The 24,601-nt window shown below is 28.4% G+C and overlaps 2 protein-coding genes across 2 annotated transcripts in view; both read right to left on the reverse strand.

Moving 5' to 3' along the window:
• The window catches only part of LOC107439990 (AP-4 complex subunit mu-1), a 68,174-nt gene that overhangs the window by 40,409 nt on the left and 3,164 nt on the right, over positions 1-24,601 (reverse strand). The window contains exon 3 of the mRNA XM_087157504.1: positions 8,990-9,084. The gene's annotated coding sequence lies outside the window, so the exon portion shown is untranslated. The remainder of the gene's footprint in view (positions 1-8,989; positions 9,085-24,601) is intronic.
• LOC147816958 (uncharacterized) lies at positions 103-4,932 on the reverse strand. The gene is made up of 2 exons (XM_087157515.1): positions 2,355-4,932; positions 103-1,718 (listed from the first exon to the last, which is right to left on the reverse strand). The coding sequence occupies exons 1-2, from the start codon at positions 4,687-4,689 to the stop codon at positions 103-105; spliced, it is 3,951 nt and encodes a 1,316-aa protein (XP_087013641.1). The 5' UTR covers positions 4,690-4,932.

Raw genomic sequence — 24,601 nt, forward strand, 5'->3', positions numbered from 1 at the left:
AGTTGATGGTAGAATAAACATGTTTCTTCACTTGTGATATTAAACAATATTGCAAACGATATCATCATGAAATGAATGATATTTGATGATTGATGGTGAACTTTATCTTAGTAGTGCTTGTAAATATACAACGTTTTTTGTTTTCCCATCTGGTGCAAGAACAAATAAATTTGATGGTTTTCCAACTCGTGAACACGCAACGTACAGCTGTCCATGTGAGAAGCATGGATTTATCAAATTTAATCCACATACTTGCAATGATTGTCCCTGTGCTTTGTTAATGGTCATTGCAAAGGCTAGTCGTACTGGAAACTGTAGACGTTTGAATTCAAATGGAGTATTCGTTGGTATCATGGGAATGCGTGGTATTAGTTCATGTTCTCCTTGGTGTTTTCCATTTAAAATGGTTGCCTCAATTATGTTATTCATTAATTTTTTTACTGATAGCCTAGTCCCATTGCATAGTCGCGGTGGATTTGTATTTCGTAGAAGGATGATTGGGGAACCAATTTTCAAAGATAAAATATGCGGTGGCATTCCTGGTAGATCCAATGAATTTAAAAATTCTATTGGATAATTAACTGATTCATCTTGATTGACAACAGTATCTATGGATTTATATGTTGTTTCTTCATCAGGTATTTCATTTTGAATTTTGCTGTTTATTAAATTCACATCTATGTTTCTGGCTGCCAATATAGCCCGCTCACTAACCCATTGATTATTTTTATAATTCTGCGATAAATTTGGAAAAACTTTTGCAATCAATTCATCAGTGGATTTTACAATGTGACAAAAGTTTTCTGGTAATGTAATACAGTGTGTGGATTGGTCCATTTCTATTTTACCATTCCCAATATCTAACAATTGTTTTGTAAAACGTTCAGAAGATTCATCTTGTTGTAATTGAATACGCATATTGGTCTTTAAAGATATTTTCTCCACATACCGCCATAACACTGATGATTTGAGACATGCATTCAATTCATCTGCTGGTGTTGAACGGGGTATGACTGGTAGAGTTTGTCTAAAATCACCAGCTAGCAAAATGAGTGCACCACCAAAGAGCTGCTCATTTCCTCTCAAATCTTTTAATGTGCGATTGAGTGCTTCTAATGATTTCTTGTGTGCCATGGTGCATTCATCCCATATTATAAGCTGACATGATCTTAGTACTTTTCCCATCCCAGAATCTTTGCTAATATTACATGTTGGAGTTTCAATTACCTGCACATTTAATGGCAATTTCAATGCTGAATGTGCTGTTCGACCACCGTCCAAAAGAGTTGCTGCAGTACCAGATGATGCAATAGCAAGTGCAATATTATTTTGCGATCTTATAGTTGCCAGAATAATTGAAATAAGAAAAGTTTTGCCAGTACCTGCAGGTGCATCTAAGAAATATAAGCCACAACTCTTGTTAGATATTGCATTTATAATTGTGTCATATGCTGTTCGTTGTTCTAATACCAATTTCGGAAGATTAATTCGAACAAATGTTTGTAATTCATTAACATCGAAGTGCGTTTCTCGTTGTATATCACGATCGAAAATGTCATTACCAGATCTATTTGGAGCAATCATTCCCAAATCTGTCAGTGATTTGTTGGCTATTGTCAAACATACATTCTCAATTAAAATCAATACTTCATTGTATATATTTGATGTAAATTGAATGTTGGGTTTAGCATTTATTCTACGCATGCGATGTAAAATGTCTTCACTCATATAGTCTTTATATTTTTCCCAAAGATCCTTTGGATTAGCCGGAAAACATGTAGTTAGTATGATGGAAAATAGTGTACGTATCTGTGGTGGTTGAGCTGTATTAGAAGCATCAGCGAGTGAAATATCCCAATGAGCATCGTTTTCTAAGAGACTTAATTTCTGGCAAGCCTCACGAAATGTAGCACACACATGGCCATTGACTGTTTTTAATTCTTGGAAACATGTTGGTCCACGAACATTGATTAATAATAATCTCAGGTAAAAGCATTCTGCGTTATTTGGATGTACAGTGTACAGACGACCCAATGCATCTGTGGAATATAAATTTAGATGACCTTGTACTGCTCTACCTTGTTTACGACCCTGAAATTTTCTTGATGATGTATTCTACGTAAAATAAGTTGGTACTTCAGAGTACAGTAGCATCCTTGCAAAGGTATCATTTCTACATAATGCGAAAAATTCAGTTAATGTTGTTGGCGGTGGTGACATTGCTCTTGCACGTACATTTTCTGATGTAAAATACGCACGCTGTCCATTTTCAAGATGTACTGCTAAATGAACAACGGTTGGATATCGCTCATGAATGGAAAATGATAAAATACGCCATACAGCCTCATTGCTACTTATGTAGCGTCCCAGTTGATATTGGGTGACTTCATCGTTAGAAGCAGTTGTATTTTCCACTGCATACACTGCCATATCGCTTCCTTTGTTCACATATTTGCAAATATATTTTATAGCTTTCACTGAATTGCAGTACTCAACATTTATGTGCGCGTTATACGTTTTTAGTAGTAATGGAGAATATGGTACTACCCAACGATTATCAACATCAATAGTATTGTTGAGTACTTTTAGTTTTATGGATTTTCCACCATCTTCGGTAGATCGTCGTCGATAGAGTGGATATCCATCATTGCCTGTAATAGTTTCAGCAAGTAAGTCTCTAGGATACCGCTTTGTGCACTTTCCATCTGACATGCATGGTGAATTATTATTTAGTGAGCCACATGGACCGTGAATCATATTTTTTGAGACAATATCGTGCAAATCTTTATCAATTTCAATGTCTGGTATTTCTGCAGATATGATTTCATCAATTCTGTTAGGTGTTATCTTTTTCATCATCCATATTAAAATATGCGCATGTGGTAAACCTCTTTTTTGCCATTCAATGGAATACATCCAACAGCGCGTCTCTCCAAATACATGGTGTTTGACAATAAAATCCATTAAAGATTTTAACTTTTGTTTAAATACACGTGCAGAAATATCATGACGATCTGATGGCGATTGTCCAGTTAATAGAAGCTCCTTTATTTCATCCCATGCTGGGTTGCATGTAAATGTGATGAAAAAATCTGGACGACCATATGCACGAACATACGTCATTGCATCTTGTGCATATTCATGCATGTGTCTTGGGCTGCCTGTATATGTGGATGGTAAAATGACTATTTTTCCAATTTCACTGAGATTGCCATCATTTACAACTGCATCACGTAAATGGATGTACTCTTCAGAACGCAATTTAACTTGATTTAGTCGTATATAGAGGAGTCTTTCACTTTCTATTTTTGCATACATGTCAACAATGTATTGATGAAATAATTGTCTGCATTTCAGTACATGATTATCAGCATTCTCACGAATCATTATTCGATATGCATAATAATGCATAGCACTGACCTTTTTGTTAATGTCCACATTAGTTGTAGGATTTCTCATATTAATATTAAAATGATACCCATCCTCTCCTTGCCAAAATAGAATGGGATATTGTAATGCATCATATGAACGATGCGTTTCTGATACTTTCTGGACGTCACCATTTCTACGATGAAGAATTATGTCGCGAGAAGTAAATTCTTCACCAACTATGACAATTGCCACTTCATCGATCGTTGGCGCGTTGAATTGTCTTCGATGTCGACCAATAGGTGTTTTATCTGCCTTTATTATTACTTTGTAATCGTCAGATGGCATTTGTTCAATGGCGGTTTTAAATAATTTAATTAATTCATTATGTTGTTCAAACAAATTTTGTAATTCAGCGACAATCTCTCGTTTAGTACTCATATTCAGTTGACACCGTCTGTTTATTTGTTCGTCAGTATTTCCCATAAAATATATCTGAAGATATTTGTGATCAGCATTTGCCAAGGGTAGTAGTGATCCAGCATGGTGATAAATTTGCCCTTGTACTTTAAATGTTGGCATATAATTTGCGGTAACGATATTTGTTGCTCCGAACGATGTCATTTGGAAGCATGAATTGTACTTGCGTATATTTTTCAAAAAATTTTTTGATTGACTTGTTTCACCTGATACTAAAGTTAATAATGGTTCAGGTGGTGAACGCAAGTCTGGTAACTTTACTTTTCCACCTGCACAGCACATACCTGGTGCTTCATTTTTAAATTTTTGAGCACTACAATACGTACACTTTTTATCCATTTTTCCAATAATTACACTTGGGTGAAGACTGTAATTGTAAAGGGGATTGTAATTGAAACCACATAAATTCAAATCAGTATGTATCGTTCGTCTTGTCTGCGTTCCGCGAATTCGATTCCTTTGCTGCCTTGCTTGCCTCTGTTCACTCGTTTCTAATGTTCGAGCAAGAGCAATGTGAACTCGATCTCTTTCTTGCCTTTTTTGCCTCTGTTCACTCGTTTCTAATGTTCGAGCAAGAGCAGTGTGATCTCGATCTCTTTCTTGCCTATCTTGTCTCTGCTCACTTGTCTCTAATGTTCGAGCAAGAGCAGTGTGATCTCGAACTCTTTCTTGCCTATCTTGTCTCTGCTCACTTGTTTCTAATGTTCGAGCAAGAGCAGTGTGATCTCGATCTCTTTCTTGCCTAGCTTGTCTCTGCTCACTTGTTTCTGAAGCTCGTTTTTCTCTTCTCCTTTTCGCTTGATTTGTAGATCGACCAACGGCACTTCGCTTTGGTGGCATAATTGAGGGGTTAAATAAAACGTATTTTCAAAAAATATTAAAATTTTTCTCGTATTAATAATTGCAAAAGCTCTTTGACATCTTAAAAAACAACTTACAAACGTATTACATCCTATAAAAAATAATAGAAGTTGCCATCTTCAGTCATTGTAAAGTAGGAATAATACAGAATATGATATCACGTGAATAATACAAACTATAACAATAATACAAATAATCTCAGATACAGGAATCTAGGCCGACTCATGATCTATTTTTGCACCAAAGAGCTAGCATAAGCACAATACTAACATAACGTTAACTTAAAAACTTTTTTGCTCCAATATTGCTTGATAGGTCAGCTCTGATAGTATGGGAGCCTTAGAATCTAGCAAATATTACATTACGTCATACTGCTAAGCTGAATTTCAAACATCATTACTAATTAAATGTTATTTTGATATTTTTTGGATGAAATTTGCTTTCACCTTTATTTTTATTAAGCCGTTTTCACAATACTACATCCGAGATACGACTAATAATTACGAAACCTATTCTCGTTCATTTTACGTGTGCTCACCTGACATTAAGAAACTTGCGCGAATTATAATTAAATATTAAAGTATATGTAATTTACTTTTCTAAAAGAATAGAGCTATAAGATAGAAAATATCACTGTTGTTATCTTCAAGATGTTTGAAAACTGAATCGTTTAAAGCAAAATTTAAAACAATGGCTAACTTTTAACCAATCAGAGAATTCCATTTCGACTTTCGCTGATATCGCTGGAACGGTTTGTCGCAGAATGTTCTAATATCGACAGAAACCTTCCTCGTGCTTTGAACTATCTGTATGCCAAGTTTCATAGCTTTCTGTCGGATGGTTTAGGAGTCTATAGAGGACAGACAAACAGACAGACACACATTCACTTTTATACATATAGATTGAAAAAAAAATTATATTAACTAATAGCCAAATTTTTTTAAAACTTTGTTTTCATTTTCTGAAAAATAAAAGCAAATTAAATGAAGGTAACCTTTGTTTTAATTTTTTTATAATTAAAAACGACTGAGCATTTATTGGTTGAAAAACAATCAAATTATTATACTTAAAATTTAAAAAAATTTACTTTTTATAACAAAGTCAAATACAAAATACCCCTATTAAATTGTATCGCTTAAAATAAAAAACAATAATTGAAAAAAATCAATGATTTGATCTATTGAGTTCAGAACGAAAATTTAAGATAACAGCTATAGTACAGCAATCACAAAGTAACAGTAGGTCTACTAAAAATAATTGAAAATAATCGTTAAACCCAGACAGAAAAAAATTGTATGAAATAATGCAGAACGAAACGATCGCTGCAAAAGTCTCACTGGAAATAATTTACAAGAAACCCGACAATTATTTCCGACGAAATAAAATGCACAACGATTCCATTGAAAATAGTCTTCAAAAAACGCAAAATTCCAAAGACAAAAATGGACATAAAGAAACTATGCATTGCGTTCTATAATATTACAGCGCTGATCCTCGCACGAAAGCGGGAGTTCTGATTCAATTTACTCTTCGTCATTCAACATCACAAAACTAACATCATCTTAATAGCAAAATCTCTGCAGCTAGACGAAATCAAAATCGTCTTCGTTAGTGCGGTAACAGCGTTAGCTTAATCAAGGATCCTTGCATACTAAATCGTTAAACCGCGATTGTAATCTAATTCCGGCGACTTAAATCAGATTTCTGATGCATCGCCTAAAACGAAAGTCACTACATCGACCTACTGATATAGGCGTTAAATCGATATTTCGCGATACATCGATTTATCGCCTAGTCCTAACTATGCTCCAATTTAAAAAAAAAGTTTTGTACTAATATAAAAGGTATACATATTAGAAAATAGGTACCTAAATAAAAGTCGAATTACAATAAAATATGAATGTTAATAGAAGGAAAAAACAATTAAAAATAACAAAACTGCCCCTCAGAGAGAACATATAACAAGTACTTTATTAAATCCAATGGAAATTTAAATTTTTGGCTCTTTGGACATAAATGATTGTATAAAAGTTTACTTTCTTTTATTAACGTTCTGAAAAGTAACGTTCATTTTTGCGAAAAACTTCGCCAAGAGTAAAAAAATCTCCTAATAGTCGCCTATTCCTGAAAATAGTTGCTTTTTTAGCCTTTTGATTCGAAAAAAGTCGCCTAGGGCCGAAAATAGTAGCAAATAGTTGCATTTTAGTAGCCTGTGGCAACCCTGCTTTCAAGAACTTCAGTTTATAGCTTGCACCGTGCTTGATATCATAAACGAAAAAAAAATTGAAAAATAAAAAACACTAGGGTTAGATGTTGCCGGAAATAAATCTTAACGCTTGATATTAAAATTTTTAAAAATATTAAAGATTCAAGAGACATAAAATAAATTTTTCAATTCGAACTGAAGGTTATCATTACATAATGTTAATAAGTAAAATAACTTATATTTTCCTGTTTTTGATTGTGTTGCACATTTAGTATTATTAAGATTAAATATTTTTTTTCTAGTACAGTTGAAATTATCTAACATTTTGAATCAAGTATAAACAGGAGTTGTATATAAATAATTAGGAATTTATTATTATAAAACTTAATATTATGAAAATGGTAAACAAACTAAGAATTTTAAATAAAAAAAATGTGGGGATAGTAGTTATCGACAATGCCAATTTTCATTTATAAAAAGGTACCCCAACATAGTATAGAGTTAACATGTCATATATAAGTGAATTAAAATTGTATTTTTTGTAGTGGTAGATACACTACAGTACACCCCCCCCCCAGAATTTTATCTGTGATAGAATTCAATGAATGGATACCACTAGTAGATTCATTGTTGTTTTGTGAGAAGTCGGGAGAGCTGTATTGAGATCACGATCGAGGTCGCTCATGTGTTGCCATCAGCAGTTCAGGCCAACGTTATGTGTGATCGAGACTGAGTAGCAACAACACAAGGAGGTGATTAATGTCGCAGTCACAAGTGGCAAGTCAACTGTTTAATGAGGAATCCATAAAAGTAGACGTGTTCAAATCGAAGTTTCTGCCAAGGTCGGCATGTTCTCATCGCGTCCAAAGATCACCAAAGTGAGGAGAGGAGTTGCTGACCTTTATCTATGAAAATGTACCCCACCATAGAATCACGTTAACATGTCTTATATATTTGTGAATTGGAATTGCATTTTTGTAGTGGTAGACGCACTGCAACGTACAAACTAATGAAATAATTAATGTCAATATTTCCTAATATTTTTGAATCCGGATCAACCAGAAGTTATAGACAGACAATCAGAAGTATATCAGTGGTGATCGCGAGCCCAACTCAAAAATCCTGAAAATTTCTTGAATAAAATCATTGACACATTTCTAAAAATAATGTCTTTATAAATTTAAGCGACTGCAATTTTCAAAACATGAAATTCTAAGTAAATTACATGTAGCATAACTTAAATAAATAATTATGTATAAGTTTATTTTTATCTGTAATCACATTTATTATTCTACCAGAAAAAATATTTACAAATGAAAAATAGGTCAAGCATAAATTCTAGTTCTAATATTTCTAAATAAAATATACAAGAGTTTTTATGCATAAATGTAATCGATGATTTCTTAAAACTTCTGGGCCTTTGATTTCTCGCGATTAGCAAAAAATACGGAAATCCTTATTTTTCCAGAAGCACAATCAGGAGTGCATTTGTATTAATATTATTGATTCAACCGTCGTTTCACCCGAACTGTCAATATGGGGAAAAAATGTGGGGTTAAACAGGTGTGGTTTTCTAAAGCTCAGAAAATAATTTTGTCTTTTTGCAAAAATGGAAACACATGAAGAGAAAGAATGTGTTAAATAGAATAAACTTGGGGATTTTTGTCTGCTTTGGAACACTAAAAATGTTATGTAAAACAGCATCAATTGGGGAACCACTTATTTATTTACTTTATTTACCTTTTTACGTGCTTGATAACATGTTCAATGCAAAAAAAGTTTAAGAGCGTTTGCAAAAATTGTGAAACGTGAACACTAAAAAGTTTCAATTTGTTGGGTTAAAAATCACTTTGATGAAAAGTGGGATATACGAATATTAAAAAAATGGTAAATAAACTAAAGCTTTTGAATAAAAACCAAACAAAAATGTTTTATCAAAAGAAATAATGAAGTAAACAGCTTAAATATTTCTTCGTATTTAGAAGAATATTAGTTAAAACAAAGAATATAATAATAGTTTGCACACAGTAACAAAAATAATTAAAAACAATATGGAACATAAAACTTACTAACCTCACCTTGAGACTGTGTTACAACAAAAGATCTGTGTTTCTCAAAGTTTCTGTCATCGACGCAACTGCTAAAATGATGTTGCCCAAAAATCAGTGCTACAACAAAATTTAAATATATAGAGAGAGAATAATGAAAAAATAAAAAATAAAAAATAGTTAAGAATAAGTAAATAAAAAATCCGAAAAAAAGGGGAAAATATTTATTAAAATCCGGAAAATACAAGATATAATCTTTTCATCAGCTCACACGATTATATCCGCAAAAAAGGAGTGCTTTCTAATATTGTATCTAACATTGTATTGTATATACTTGTGAGCTAATGAAAAGCTGAGATTTTCTCTTTTCGGATTTTCATTTTTTATTTTATTTTCAATTATTTTTTCTTCTCTATTTTCATTATTTCATCTTTGTTCATTAGCCTTAGCATTTTTTACATGTTTTCTCTACATTTTGAACTTATTTTATGAGTAAATGTTTACTCTCATTTTAATTCATAATTTGAGTATCATTAAAATGCAATTAGTACTTTTTTTAATTAAATATTGAGCTTTTAAATAATACATAAAAGTAAAATTTTCAAATACATATAATTATTTTGATCTAATTCTGATCTGTACAGTGGCCTTAGTATCAAGAATGAAACTAAATAGAAACAAAGAATAAATAGGAAAAAAATAAATAGAGAAATAATAATAACAGAAAAAGTTTGAGTAAAGAAATACTTTTTCTCTACATTTAACTATACGATTTAAATACATGTAGTATCAATATTTACTCTTCATTAAAATTTTGTTTTAATGTTAACTACCATTTTAATTCATAATTTAAGTATTTTAAAACCAAATTATTGCTATTTTTGATTAAATATTGAGCAAGTTTTAATGTCAATAAACTGATTTAGCTTTTTAATATTACATTCAAGTAAGACTTTCAAATAAATATCAATTTGATCTAAGTCTGGTCAGCGGCCTTAGCATCAAGAAGGAAACTATAGAAACTAAGAATAAATAGGGAAAAATAGTTAATAAAAAAAAATAATGAAATAGAGAATTGTGAATCTAATCCACAGTTTTGTGGATCTGAATAAGACTGACTCAATGAAAAGATGAGCCCATGTAGATAAAAAAAATAATAATAGGTTAATAATAAGCAATCCCAAATAAAATCAGACTTAATTTTTCATATATTTCCATTAAAATTTCCAAGAGAGAAAAAATTAACAGAAAAATATTATTTGAATATAAAAATTAAAATGAAATTTATATATATTTAATTAAATAGTAGAACAGATAATTTTTTATTTAATAATTTTAGCACAGATCTATGGAGAGCAATAAACATTTTCTTGCTTTATCCATAGATCAAATGACCAGGGTCCATCTTCATGAAGAAGTTAAAGATAATTAGCCATGTGAAAACATAACAATACCGAGCCTAACCCTTATATAAAACTTATAAAATGCTTCTACTAAAAAAGACGAAAAAAATAATTAGGAGAAAGAATTTTAAAAAGAAAAAAAAGACACTATAGATAAAAGACCTGGTTTATCGATAGAGATTCAAAGTCATAGAGCAAAGCTTGATAAAATGTATATGGTTTAAGATTAAAATTAGAAAGAAAGAAAAAACAAAACAAAGGTAACCTATTTTTCATTTTCTATCGAATACCTCAACCATAACTAACTAAACATCAGAAACACTAGAAAGATTAAAGTGATGAGGAAACAGGGTGTGTAGCCAAATCTTTCAACAAAAAATAAACACCGTTTAAATACTTTTTATGCACTATGTACAGTAACAAAAGGTAAATTGATTTTCAAATACTTTAAATGATCATGATAAAATAACCAGTTTCTGACAAAGAACTTTTTCCTTTTTTGATTATATTAGCTACCATAAAAAGATTGTGAGACTTTTTAGTTCGATTTCAGAGGATGAAAAATGAAGACTAAAATTAAGAATATCTTGCAAGGAACATGAGAGTGCAAGAATCTCACCGAACCCAAGCTCAGTCGACGCACATGCGGACCTGCAGCTATTTCGTCAAGCATGTAAAATGATTGACGCTTTCATACACCACTGACTAACAGTAGTATATGGGGGGGACACTTTGCCCTTTCCTCATATACTACTATTAATTTCCTATTTTATATTAAAAAAATTTAAATTCTTGATCATTCAATTCACAATTAGGTGTGAATACGCCAATATATTCACCGATTGGTAAATTTAAATGAACCCATCTTATCTCTCTTACAATCTTACGATTGGGAAAAATAAATCCCTGAATTTTTAGGATGACTCTAATCTTATCCATTTATTAAGAAACATTTTTAGAATACTTTTTTAGGCAAAAAAGCCTGATAGTTATTTTTACTGCCTATAAATGGATAAAGTCGAAGAGGAGAGAAATAAAAAGTTGGTAGAGCAATTGAAAAATTATATAAAGTTGGTTAAATTACAAGCAGAAATTCGAAAAAATAATGAAATGAAATTAGAAGTAGATATAGAATACAGAAATAATGGTAGAATTTCACGAACCTGTACTTCATCAAATGGAAAAAATGGAAAAACTAGAAACTTCTAGACAACAAAACTTGCTAGACATAAAATATGCTGTTGATGATTTATCTTTAACTATGAATGAGACCTATAGATCTTTACCTCAGATAGAGAATCAGTCAGAGGAAGATTATGCTGAAGATGTAGGAAATATGTTTAATAAGGCTGAAGTTTTAAAAATAGATATGGACAGAGATGTGGATAAAACTGTTCTAGAAGAATTAGAATTTGAATTACCTTCAATAATGTGGAATAAAACTGATGACGAAATTGATGAAGTTATTGATAGGGCGAGAGAATACAGAGATCAACTTAAAAGAGAGAAAGGAAATGAAACCAAAAATAGAAATTTTGCAACAAAAGAAAAGAAAGTTGAATATCAAAAAAAGATTGACATTGCTGATAATAAGATGAGTATGATGAAAATATATATAGATGCTTTATTAACTATTAAAAAAGGTAGATATTACACAGGAAAAGGTTTGGAAGATAAATTGAAAAACTTAGCTGATTTGACAGATAAAATTTGAAAAGGTTCTAAAAGTAAAAAATTGTATAATAAAACTGTAGATTTGTTGGATTCACTATTAAGAGAGGGAACTATGACAAACGATCAGGTAAAGGAATACTATGGAAAATTTCTTAGTATATAAATGAGTAATTATATTGTAAAAAAAGTATACTTGAGCGACAGTCAGATTTCTAAATTGAAATCAGCTTATAAAAATGGTGAAGAACTTAGTTTGCAAATAGATAAAAGTAAAACACTCAATTTTGATTTACATTTAACAGCTACACAAATTAACCAAATTGTTAAAGGTAAAAGAATTAAAATATCAAAGACTCAACTGAAAAAGAATGGAGGGTTTTTACCATTTTTAGTGCCTTTACTTTCTACTTTAGCATTAGGAGACGCTAGCGGAGCAGCTGGTTGGGGAACCAAAAAAGTGTTGGATAAAATTTCAGGATCAGGTACGACTAAAAAAAAAAAACCTTGTGGAAAGGGGGTATATTTTCCCTCGGAATATCCAATGAAGTAATACAAGAAAATATGAAAAACGAAAAAGGATTTAGAGGTATATTTACTATTGATATGTTACCTAAAAAGATAAGAAAATTTTAAAACGGAATAATAAATTTAGATATATCTACAGGGAGTGGAACACATTGGGTTTGTTATTATAACGACCCAAAGTATGATTTTATAGAATATTTTGATCCTTTTGGAGAATATGTATATAACAATAGAATAATAAAAAATGATTTTCTTCCTCAAAACATACTAAGTTATTTAAATACTTCTGGAAAAGAAATTAGATATAACGATAGTTTTTTACAAAGTCCGAGTTCTGTAAGATGTGGTTTCTATTGTATGAAATATATAACTGAAAGAAATAAAAATAAATCTCCTATTGATGTTTTATATTCATTTACTCAAGAACCTAGTAATTTAAATGAAAAAATTGTTCTTTATAAATGAAGTATATTATATTAGATTTGAAAAACGCAGATAAATCTGAAGATTTCACCATTGAGTATTCGAGACCTTTTCATTTTACAGAGATAGCTCTTCAGTCCTTTTCTATGTATATTTCATGGAATAATATTACGGAGAAAAACAATAAATTTTCATACTTTGACGGAGCCAAATGGGAAGATTTTATTATTCCAAATGGTCATTATAGATAAGAGGTTTGAATCGTTATATGGTAAAATATTTTGGAAATGATCCACATATACTATTTGGAATAATCGAAGAAAGACAAAGGTTTAGTATTAAACTCGAGAAGAATTATAAAATTGATTTATCTAAAAGTGAATTGTACAAAATTTAGGCTTTGAACCTAAAATATATGAAAAGGAAGAGCAAGAAGGTAAATTTATTGCTGATATAGCTAATGGTAATGATAATATTTATATTCACTGTGATATAGTGGATGGTGCTTATATAAATCAGTTTCAATCTCAAGTTATTTATTCTTTTACATCATCAAATCCTCCTGGAAGTTTATATGCTAAAGAATTTGATAAACTAATATTTTTTCCGGTTAAATCTGATTCTATTAATCGAATTAGAATGAGAATTACAAATCATAGAGGTGAACTAATTGATTTAAATAAACAAGAAGTACAGTACACATTTATTGCTAAATAAATGAATAAACATAGATTGTACAGAAAGAGTAAAAAAATACAAGGAAGAGGCTTCTTTTCAGACTTTATAAGTCCAGTTGTAGAAGAAAAATCTAAATTTGTGAGAGAAAAATTGAATGAAATATTTTCAAAAAAGAAAAAGCATGGTGCTGGATTGAAATTTTTTATTCCTAAATAAATGGATAAAATTTGCGATTTGAAAGACACTAGTTATTATTATAATAACGACGTTGAAAGTTTTGAATATAGAGAATTAAAAAGTGAAAATTGAGATAATCTTCGTGAAAATGCTACATATAATTTCTTTATCAATGATACAAATGCTAATATTTTATATTCTGCAGGATATCTGCAACAAGAATTAAAAATTGTAAAAGGAGATGGGGGTGCAATAAGTAATGAAAATGTTACCCTAGTGAATGGAGGAGGTCTCATAAATTCAAACAGGTTGACTATAGGAAATACTGAAGTTGAATCCACTATAAATTATAAAGCCATTATGAATCAAGTATTAGGGATGATACACTTCACCCCTGATTACTCAACATCAGAAGCTACTAACATGTTCTTTCATGTAGATACAGCTGATTCTGCAGATAGAAAGGATTTCAAATATAATGGAACTCTGGTAGAAACTACCAAAATAACTGATTTTTTTAAAAACCTTAAACTAAATGAAAGTTTTAATGAAGGATTTTCAAAAAGATGTAAATTTACTAAAAATAGTCAAACAGTAAAAATATGGATTCCTTTAAAGTATACATTTGATTTCTTTAACGAATATAAAAAAGTAATGACAGGTTTCCAAGTTAAAATAGAAATTCAAAGAAATGATAGTAAAAATATGCTGTATACAGATATTCCAAATCCAGATTTTAAGGTTCTTGTTGAAAATTTATCACTTTGGTTACCTTATGTTAGATTTAAAAATTCAGCATCTGTAAAATTCAATGAATTAAAATTATCAAATACTCCTATAGAAATAAATTGGGATCATTATAACATTATCAAATCAAATGTATTTTATAAAAATGCCAGTGGGTCTTATTCTATTCCGGCTACATCTGATGAAGTTTTGAGTTTATATGTCATTCCACAATATGAAGAAAGAAATGAAAATATAAATCAAAATAACATGATGTTTGATCACTTGGATATGATAGAATGCTGGTTAATGATTAAGACATTAAAGTTCCCACTGTAAGTTATATGATGGACTTTAATAATAGTGATTATAATCGATTATATTATGCTCTTTCAGAATCAGGAATGAATAATATAAATTCTGAAACAGGTTGTATGATAAACTATTCAAATTTCAGTAAGTATCCTATAATTTGTTTCAACTTGGCAAACCATGAAAATTATACGAACTTAAGTAATTTAATGATTGAATTCAATTGGAGGTTGAGAAATAATACTACTAAAAATTATGTTTTTTACTTTATTTTGAAAGAAAGAAACAAATGCTCCTTGAATATGTCAACTCAAGATATAAAAATGATTAAAACTCTGAAAACATAAATGATTTTTATTATTTTAATAAATGGCTGCTTATTATCCTCTAGGCGATGAAATAAAAGAAGGTCCTCCAGGTCCTCCTGGTATAGGGTTTAAAGTAACAAATGATGGTAATTATGATATGGAAAGAAAACTTTTAAAAAATGCATTCGATCCTCGAGAAGATAGTGATTCTGCAACTAAAAGTTACGTAGATAGTAGCTACAAGGAAATAAAAGAAAAAATTCATACTTTAAGAGATAATAGTCTGATTCACGGGGAAGATTCTTTCAATGCGAAACAAAAATATATAAAAAATTTAGGAGATCCTAGAGAAGAATCTGATGCTGCAACTAAAAAATATGTAGATGATTTAAAAAATAAGTGTTTAATTCGTAATAACGGTCATTATAACGCTAAACATAAATGTATTAGAAATATAGCTACTCCTCTAGAGGACAATGATGCTTCAACTAAAAAATATGTCGATGAATTAAAAGACAAAAGTTTAATACATGATGAAAATAATTTTGATGCTAAAAATAAAATCATATCAAATGTAAAAGAACCTGAAAAAGAAGGCGATGCTGTTACCAAAAAACATCTTGATTATTATTGTATACTGTGGGATAAAATTAATAGAAGTTATTATGCTCACAATCAGAGAATATCGAGTGTAAAATGGCCCACAAATGATACCGACGTTGCTAATAAATATTACGTTGATAATAAAACTTTTTGCGCTACCACAGATAGACTTGTTCAGTTTACAGGTGTGGGTTACAAGACTTTTGAATTCAACGAAACTACTTCAAACTTTTAGATTCAAACTTAAAATTATCACAAAACATGTATATGAAAATTACAATTTTTTTAGTCTGTGATAAAGTAGGGGAAAAGCCTAAAATACGTTTAGAAAAAGTGAAAGAAGTACTTCTTGATAAAGAGATAAATGTTGATGAAGATGCAATAACTATGTTTGCGAATGGAAAGTTAAAGGAAGTTTTAACATTATCAGCGCTAACAGGAGGAGGCTGTAAATTAAAGCCTTACTTACATATTGAAAAGATAAATTTTTCTTCTTAATAAATGGCCAATGAAATTAATTGGAACGACTTTTCTAGAAAGAAACTTTCAGAAGATGTAATTATAAGTTTAGCAGATTATTTAAAATGGGAATATGTGTTTCAATTTTCTGAATTATCTTATCTGAAGTTTTAATCAAACGATATGTACAGCCAAATGATTGGTATATTATTTCTCAATATCAAAAACTCAATGAACCTTTTATTGAAAAACATGCCTCTGATGTAGATTGGGAAAAAATATGTAGATACCAAACCTTATCTATCCGTTTTATTGAGAGACATTTAGATAAAGTGACTTGGTATGAAATATCAAGATTCCAAAAATTGGATTTAAGATTTATAGAAAATTATTCTGACCGTTTAAATATGAATGTTGTATCTAGATATCAAAAATTATCAATGAACCTTATAAGAAAATTTCAAGATTATGTAAATTGGGATTATATTATACAGTATCAAGATATTGATAAAGACTTTGTAATAGAATTTGTTTCTAAAATAGATTTCTGTCTTTTAATAAAAAATAAAAGTAATATATTACCAGAAGAATTTTATAATTCAAACAAAGAAAAGATAGTTTGTATACTTCTTGCTGAAATTTGTCATAATACACGAGTACCGCTATATGAACCATTAAAAGAATAAATTATTTAAAAAAAAAATTTTTTATTTTAATAATAGTTTTTACTCGTAGTAGATTATTTTTTACTCGTAGTAGATTATTTTTTACTCGCAGTAGATTATTTTTTAATTAATAAATGTATTCTAAAATTGTAATTAAAGACTATAATGAACCGGATGAATTTAAAGATCCAAATCAACATCCTCTATTGCCTATACATCCCTTTAGATTAATCATAAATGGTGCTTCCAACAGTGGAAAATCGAACTTATTAATCAATTTAATTTATGACTATTTACACTTTGATAGACTTTACATGTGTGCAAAAGACATATTTGAATCTAAGTATGTAAAATTACAAGAAAAATACATTCAATTTACAGATGTAGAATTAGAAGATATTCAAAAATGTAAAGGTTTAAAGAATAAAAAAGAAGTTTTGAAAGAATATAAAGAATTTAAAAAAGATCAAGTTTTGTTTTCTTCCAAACTAGATGATTTTATTACCGTAGATGACTTGGATCCTTCTTATATGAATTTAGTTGTATTTGATGATTGTATATGTGAAAAAGATCAACAATCTATAGAAGAATTTTTTATACGAGGAAGAAAGAAAAATACATCCCTTATCTATATAAGTCAGTACTATTATAAAATACCTATAACCATCAGAAGTAACAGCGATTATTTTATATTTTTCGATATGAAACAAAAAGAAATTAAACAAATAATACGAGAAATAGATGGTCAATTAACAAAAGAAGAATTTAATAAAATGTATAAGAACTGTATCAAAAAACCATATGATTTTTTAGTTTTAGATTTAGTCAATCCTAATATGAGGTACCGAAATAAAGAATTTATAAATGGAAGAATATTTAGAGAAAAGAATTTTTATTCACAAAAAAAGTTATAATTACTATCAAAAGATTAGTATCGCACTATCTATGAGTAAGTTTTTATTTAGTGCGTCTGGCTTATCTGGTTTTACTTTAATCCCTTTATCAGCTTTGAGTTTAGGAGCTGGTGTGATTGAAGTGGTTGACAGATCTTTAAATATATCCGAAAGAAAAGAAGAACAAATTTTATAAACAACTACTGAATTTGTTTAAAGCTAATACATTAACTGAAGAAGAAATTCATAAAAAAGAGGCTGAATTTATTCAAAGTTTGAAATATTTTCCTTTAGAGAAATACGTTAAAAAAACTCAATTGAATGGCTACAAATACATATAATTTTTTATTACCTATAAATGACGTGTAAAAGTAATATATTCAAAGTTGGAAAATTAAGTAAAGACGGAAAGTTCAAGTTTTGTTGTAAAGAATGTGGCCAAAAAGGATCTGGCTTTATCAATTCAACAATTAATAATTTACCCTTTGAAATACATTTACCAGGACATCAATTTACAGGACCTGGAACACAATTATTACATGGAAAGAAAAGATTAAACGATGATTTAACATATAAAGAATGGAGTAAGCCCATTAACAGAGTAGATGAAATAGCATATAAACATGATGTTTGTTACCTTAAAAATAAAGATACTAAAACTAGAAATGATGTATGTGATAAAAATATGATAGAAGAGTTAAATACAATTCCAAATCCTACAATCAGGGAAAGAATAGAAAGAGGAATTGTTAAACCTATTATCAAAGCCAAAAGAACATTTGGTATGGGAATGATTTATTGTTTAAAATGTAAAAATTTTACTAATACTAAAGATGTTTATGAAGAAACTTCTAAAAATGGAAGATTGACGAGGAAAGGTATATGTGAAGTTTGTGGATCTAAAAAAAGTACTTTTTTAAAGAAAACGGGGTCATAAAAGCAGTTTATTATGATCCCGAAAAAGGTTATTGTGGTATCAATGAATTAAAAAGAAAAACTGGTTTATCTCAAAAACAAATTACAGATTTTTTACATGAACAAGATGTTTATACTAGATATAAACCTCTCATTAGAAAATTTAAAAGAAGAAGATGTTACGTTTCACATATTGATGATCAATGGCAAGCCGATTTATTGTTTATAAAACCTTTTAGTAAGTACAATAACGGAGTGAATTACATCTTAACAGTTATAGATATTTTTAGTAAATATGCTTGGTGCGTTCCTATTAAAAGAAAAACAGGTGAGGAAGTAACAAAAGCTTTTAAACTCATTTTTAAAGAAAGAATTCCAGAGAAACAACAAACGGATAAAGGTACGGAATTTATTAATAAAGATACTCAAAAATTATTCAAAGATAATAATATTCACTGGTTTACTACTGAAAATGTTTAAATAAATGTTCTATTGTTGAAAGATTTAATCGTACAATAAATGGTAAAATTAGAAAATATATGGCTGCAAATAATACTAAAAAATACTTAGACGTGCTAGATAAATTAGTTTATAATTATAATAATTCTTATCATCGATCTATTAAAATGACACCCTCACAAGCCAGTCGAACAAAAAATGAAAGTATCGTATACAATAATTTATTTTCTAAAAAAGAAATAAAGAAACCAAAGTTTAAAATAGGCGATAAAGTTAGAATTTCAAAATATAAAGAAACATTTACCAGAGGTTATCATCCTACATTTACAGAAGAAATTTTTATCATATCTGAAATATTGAAAACAGATCCTATAACTTATAGAGTGAAAGATTTAAATGGTGAAGAAATTAAAGGAACTTATTATGAAAAGGAATTAGTAAAATATAATAAGAAAAATGAAACATATAAGATTGAAAAAATAATAAAAAGAAAAGATAATAAGTTATTCGTAAAATGGGTTGGTTACCCTGAAAAATTTAATAGTTGGATAGATGAAAAAAATATTATGCTTATTTAGGAATCAATTGAATTATATCATTTTTAAATCTCTCCATATCATAATCTTTTAATTTTAAATGATTAAATTTAGTTTCTAAATAAGAAATATTTTCTTTTATTCTGTTAAATAAATTAATAGCATTCGGATTATATTGAATTTCATGAGCTATTTTTAAATTTGGATATCTAAATTTTAAATCTCGTATAGTTTTATTATATAAACCTCTTTGACATCTAATAACATAATAATGATAATGATAATCATTTTTATTCTTTTCTATTATTGTAAACATGTTTAATTTTCTAGGTTGAGATGTTTTAGGTGCTACGTCTTCTTTATATTTTTCATTTTTTATTTTTAAGTCATTCATTTTAATTTTTATTATATCTAATTTCTTTTGAAGTTTATCATTATCAATTTTATATTTTTCATTAAATTCATTAACATAATAATTAATTACAACATCGTTTACTTTTTTAGAAAATTCAGGTTAAATCCAACAAGCTATATTTGTAATTAAATCCTTAGAAACATAAGTCCCATTATATTTTAATTCAATTGCATTTCTACCTTTAATTTCATAAAATAATGAATTTTCTAGAGGGCCCGAATTCGGGCCTTCTAGGATTTTAGCTAAATATAAAATTAACTCTTTAGATTCTTTATTTTCTAACCACTTTTTAAATCTTTTTACCTCCTGATTTACATAGCTTAGAAGCATTGAAATATCCAGTATTTTTTATCTATTATTAATTTAAAATCTCCAAACAATCCATAATAATAACTATCTTTAATTTGCTCATAACAAATATCTTTTAAAGAAGTCATTTTATTACGAAACATTTTTATAAATTAATTTTATTATCTATATCCATTTATAATCTCTAATTTCATATGTTATTTTTTCAATTATTAATATAAAATTTTATCAGTAAATATCTTTTAAAGAAGAACCAGTAGTTTCAGTAAGAATACCCTGCATAATTCTGACGATGAAGGAGCAGGCACAACTTTGACCTGCCATTTTTTTCGTAACTAAAGAGCTTATAAAGAAGATTATTATCAGATAAAAAAATCACACCACTCTCCGGTCAGAATCCCACGAAGCGGTCAATTTTACCGCAAAGTGGCATGAAAAAAGTTTCTTCGATTTCCATCTCGCTGATAAGGTCAGAGAGGAAAGTGTTTTAATTATTATTATTATGTAAATAAATGGAAAGTCAATATTTAGAAATATTTAATCAGATTAAAAGGAATAGCCTTTCAAATTTAAAAATTACATTTGATAAGGAAGAAGAAAAATATTATTATGATTCAAATGATTTTGATATTTTTTTAAAACAGAGATACACATCTAGAATTAGTTTTTTTAAAAAGTTAAAAAGAAAATTGAACTTGGTTTTTACAGTTGAAGCAGATGAAATGTTTTTAAAATTTTTAGATTATATGTATTTTAAAAAGAGTTTAAATTATAAATATTTTATGAAAAAGATATGTGATTATTATAATATTCCTAATAATATTAAGTTAGGTAGTCCGAAAAAGCAAAACATTTATGATGAAATTTGGAATTCGTTTCTTAAAGAGATTTAACTGCAGAAAATATTTAAAAAAAAGTTTTCTAATAAAATGGAAGAGAAATTTTGTTGTGATTGTAAGACTTTGAAATCAGCTGACGAATTTTACAAATTTAAAAAATATTTATTTAAAAGATGTATAAATTGTGATCTAAAAAGAAAATATACATATTATGAATGCAAATGTGAAGAAAATTATACTTATTCACATAAACAACGACATTTTAAAAGTAATTTTCATATACAACGGATAAAAGAATTGGACAATAAGCATTTATAAATTTTCTTCCTTATAAATGAGTAACATAGCAAAGGAGTTCCAACACTTGAGTAATGTACTCTCAACTTTCAGTATTAAAAAACTAAGAATTGATAACTAAACTTAAAATTCCTGTCCTGACTGATAAGAGATTAAAATCAAATATCATTAAATCAATAGTTTCATACATCAAAAGTACAGGAAATTATAAATCTTTTTTATCAGATTATTTAGGATTAGATGCTTCTTATTATATGAAACTATTTAATAAATATCCTAAGCAAAGAAATGAATTAAAAAAAGTTTTTGATTCTTATAATTTAAAATATAAAGATGGTAAATTTATACCAAAAGCAGAAAAAAATATTTTAATTGAAACTAATTTAAATGCTTTGTATAGGCCTCAAAAAATGAAAGATAAGGTAAAAGTAGAGGTAAATCTTAAAAATTTCTTTAAACCAGATTATAAAATTATTGAATTCAGAGGTCAATATATTGAAAAATATAAAGTTTATAGAAAACAATATAGAGTGGTAGGATCTAAAATTTTACCTGAACAATACTATAATATTTTAAGAAATATATTTAAAAGGGCTATTGGAAATATTATAGGAAAAGTAGATGTAATTATACATAATCCCAAATTAAATGTACCTTTTCATGATAAAATGATGTCAACTAAAACTGCTTTTAATGAATACATTGATAAATTATCCAACCAAATTGAATATAAAGAACTCGATATAACAGAGTGTATATTTGTTTTTAATGTCATCGAATTACCTCACGGTGGTAGACACAAGGCTTTAAAAATGCATTCTGAAACAGATCCAGCAAAAATGAAAAGCATTTGTCAAGTAAAAAATGATGATAATATATTGGCTAGATCAATTGTAACAGTTTTAGCTATCCAAAATCCTGAACTGTTAAGTGATAAATTATGTACTGAAAAATTATCAAGCAATGAAATAATTTATATTAAAAAAGGTCATGTTTTACAAAAAACATTAGCTATAAAATTACATGATATATGCAAAATTCCTTTAGAAGTGTGCAGTTTAGAAGAAGTTAAAATATTTGAAAATTTTTTAGACATTCAGATCAATATAGTTTGCAGAGAAAATGGTAATGAAATTATATATAATGGTAATTATAAATCAACATGTATTTTTATATATAAGAATAGAAATCATTTCGATGTCATTACATCAATGACAGGATTTTTAGGTAAGAATAATTATTGTAATTATTGTAAAGTGGGTTATAAACGTTCAAATCAACATAAATGCCCTTTAACATGTGATAGGTGTTTTGTTAAAGAATCTGATTGTGAAGGAGAAGAAATATTTTGTAAAAAATGTAACCGTAAATTTAAAGGAGAAGATTGTTTTGATAATCATAAAAAAGAATTTCCAAAGAAACCTAGTGTTTGTAAAGTTTTATGGAAATGTTTAAAAACGTAAAAGAAATATTAATAGAGAGGACAGAGACCCTGGTGAACATATATGTGGTGAATATCGTTGTAACAATTGTTGGGAGTGGGTCACTAAGGGTCATGAGTGTTTCATGAAAAATTAAAAAAGCAAAGGAGGTGTATGTAAAGATAATTGTGTAAAAAATAAATGTATTAAAAACAATGGTGTGAAAAATGTAAAGATGATTATACAGAAAAATATTTATTTTTTGATGTTGAAACCAAGCAAGATACAGGAATTCATGAAGTGAATCTAGTTATATGTTATCATTTTCATGGAAACGAAACAGAATTTAAAAATGAAAACGATTTTTGTGAATGGTTATTTAGAGGGGAACACGTTGAATATACAGTTATAGCTCATTATGGAAAAGGATTTGATTTTCAATTTTTAGCTAAGTATTGTTTTAAAAAACATATAAAAATATTCACAATTTATCAAGGAAATAAGTTAGCATATATGAAAGCTGATAAGTATAATATAAGGTTTATTGATTCTATTAATTTTACAATGTGTGCACTCAAGAAATTTCCAAAAACATTCAATTTAAATGAACTGGCCAAGGGTTATTATTTTCCTCATTTATTCAACAAACAAAAGAATCAAAATTATATTGGTAAATATCCAGATAAATATTACTATGGATATAATTATATGGTTGATGAAGACAGGAAAAAATTTGATAAATGGTATGATTCCATTAAACATGAAACCTTTGATTTCCAAAAGGAATTTATAAAATACTGCAGATCTGATGTAGATATTTTAAGAAAAGGTTGTTTAGAATTAAGAAGATTATTCTTAGAAATTGCGAATGTAGATCCGTTTAAATATGTAACTTTAGCTGGTCTATGTATGGCCATTTACAGAGATAAATTCTTGAAAGAAAACACAATAGCTATTGATGAAAATGTCATTCAAAAAGATCAGTACAGTAAAAAATCAATAGCTTGGTTAGATTACATATCAAAAAAGGAAAATATTAATATACGTCATGCTTTGAATGGAGGAGAGAAAAAATTGCAATTAGGTGAAAAATATTACAAGGTAGATGGATTTTATAAAAATACAGTATTTCAATTTAATGGATGTTTCTGGCATGGATGTAACAAATGTTTCACTAGAACACAAATAAACACTGTTAATCAAATGCTTATGGAAGATTTATATAAACGAACTAAGAAGATCAATAAAAATATAATTGAAGCAGGTTATGAATTGGTAAATATCTGGGAGTGTGATTTTGATAATAATAAGGATATGAAACAATACATGAAAAAGGAATGGAAGAGAGATTTTATAGAACCTTTAAATCCTCGAGATGTTTTTTATGGTGGAAGATGTGAACCTACCAAATTAAAATATGAAATGAAAAGTAATGAAAAAGGCAGATATATTGACGTATGTTCTTTATATCCTACTGTAAATTATTTTGATAACTATCCAAAAGGTCATCCTATCAAAGTATTTAATTCTAAAAAATATGATGAAAAATGGTATGGATTAATCAAATGTAAAGTACTTCCACCCAGAAAACTATATCATC

This window comes from Parasteatoda tepidariorum, chromosome 1 (assembly GCF_982258835.1).
Source record: "Parasteatoda tepidariorum strain Cologne lab strain chromosome 1, Ptep-v5.0, whole genome shotgun sequence".
NCBI lineage: Eukaryota > Metazoa > Arthropoda > Arachnida > Araneae > Theridiidae > Parasteatoda > Parasteatoda tepidariorum.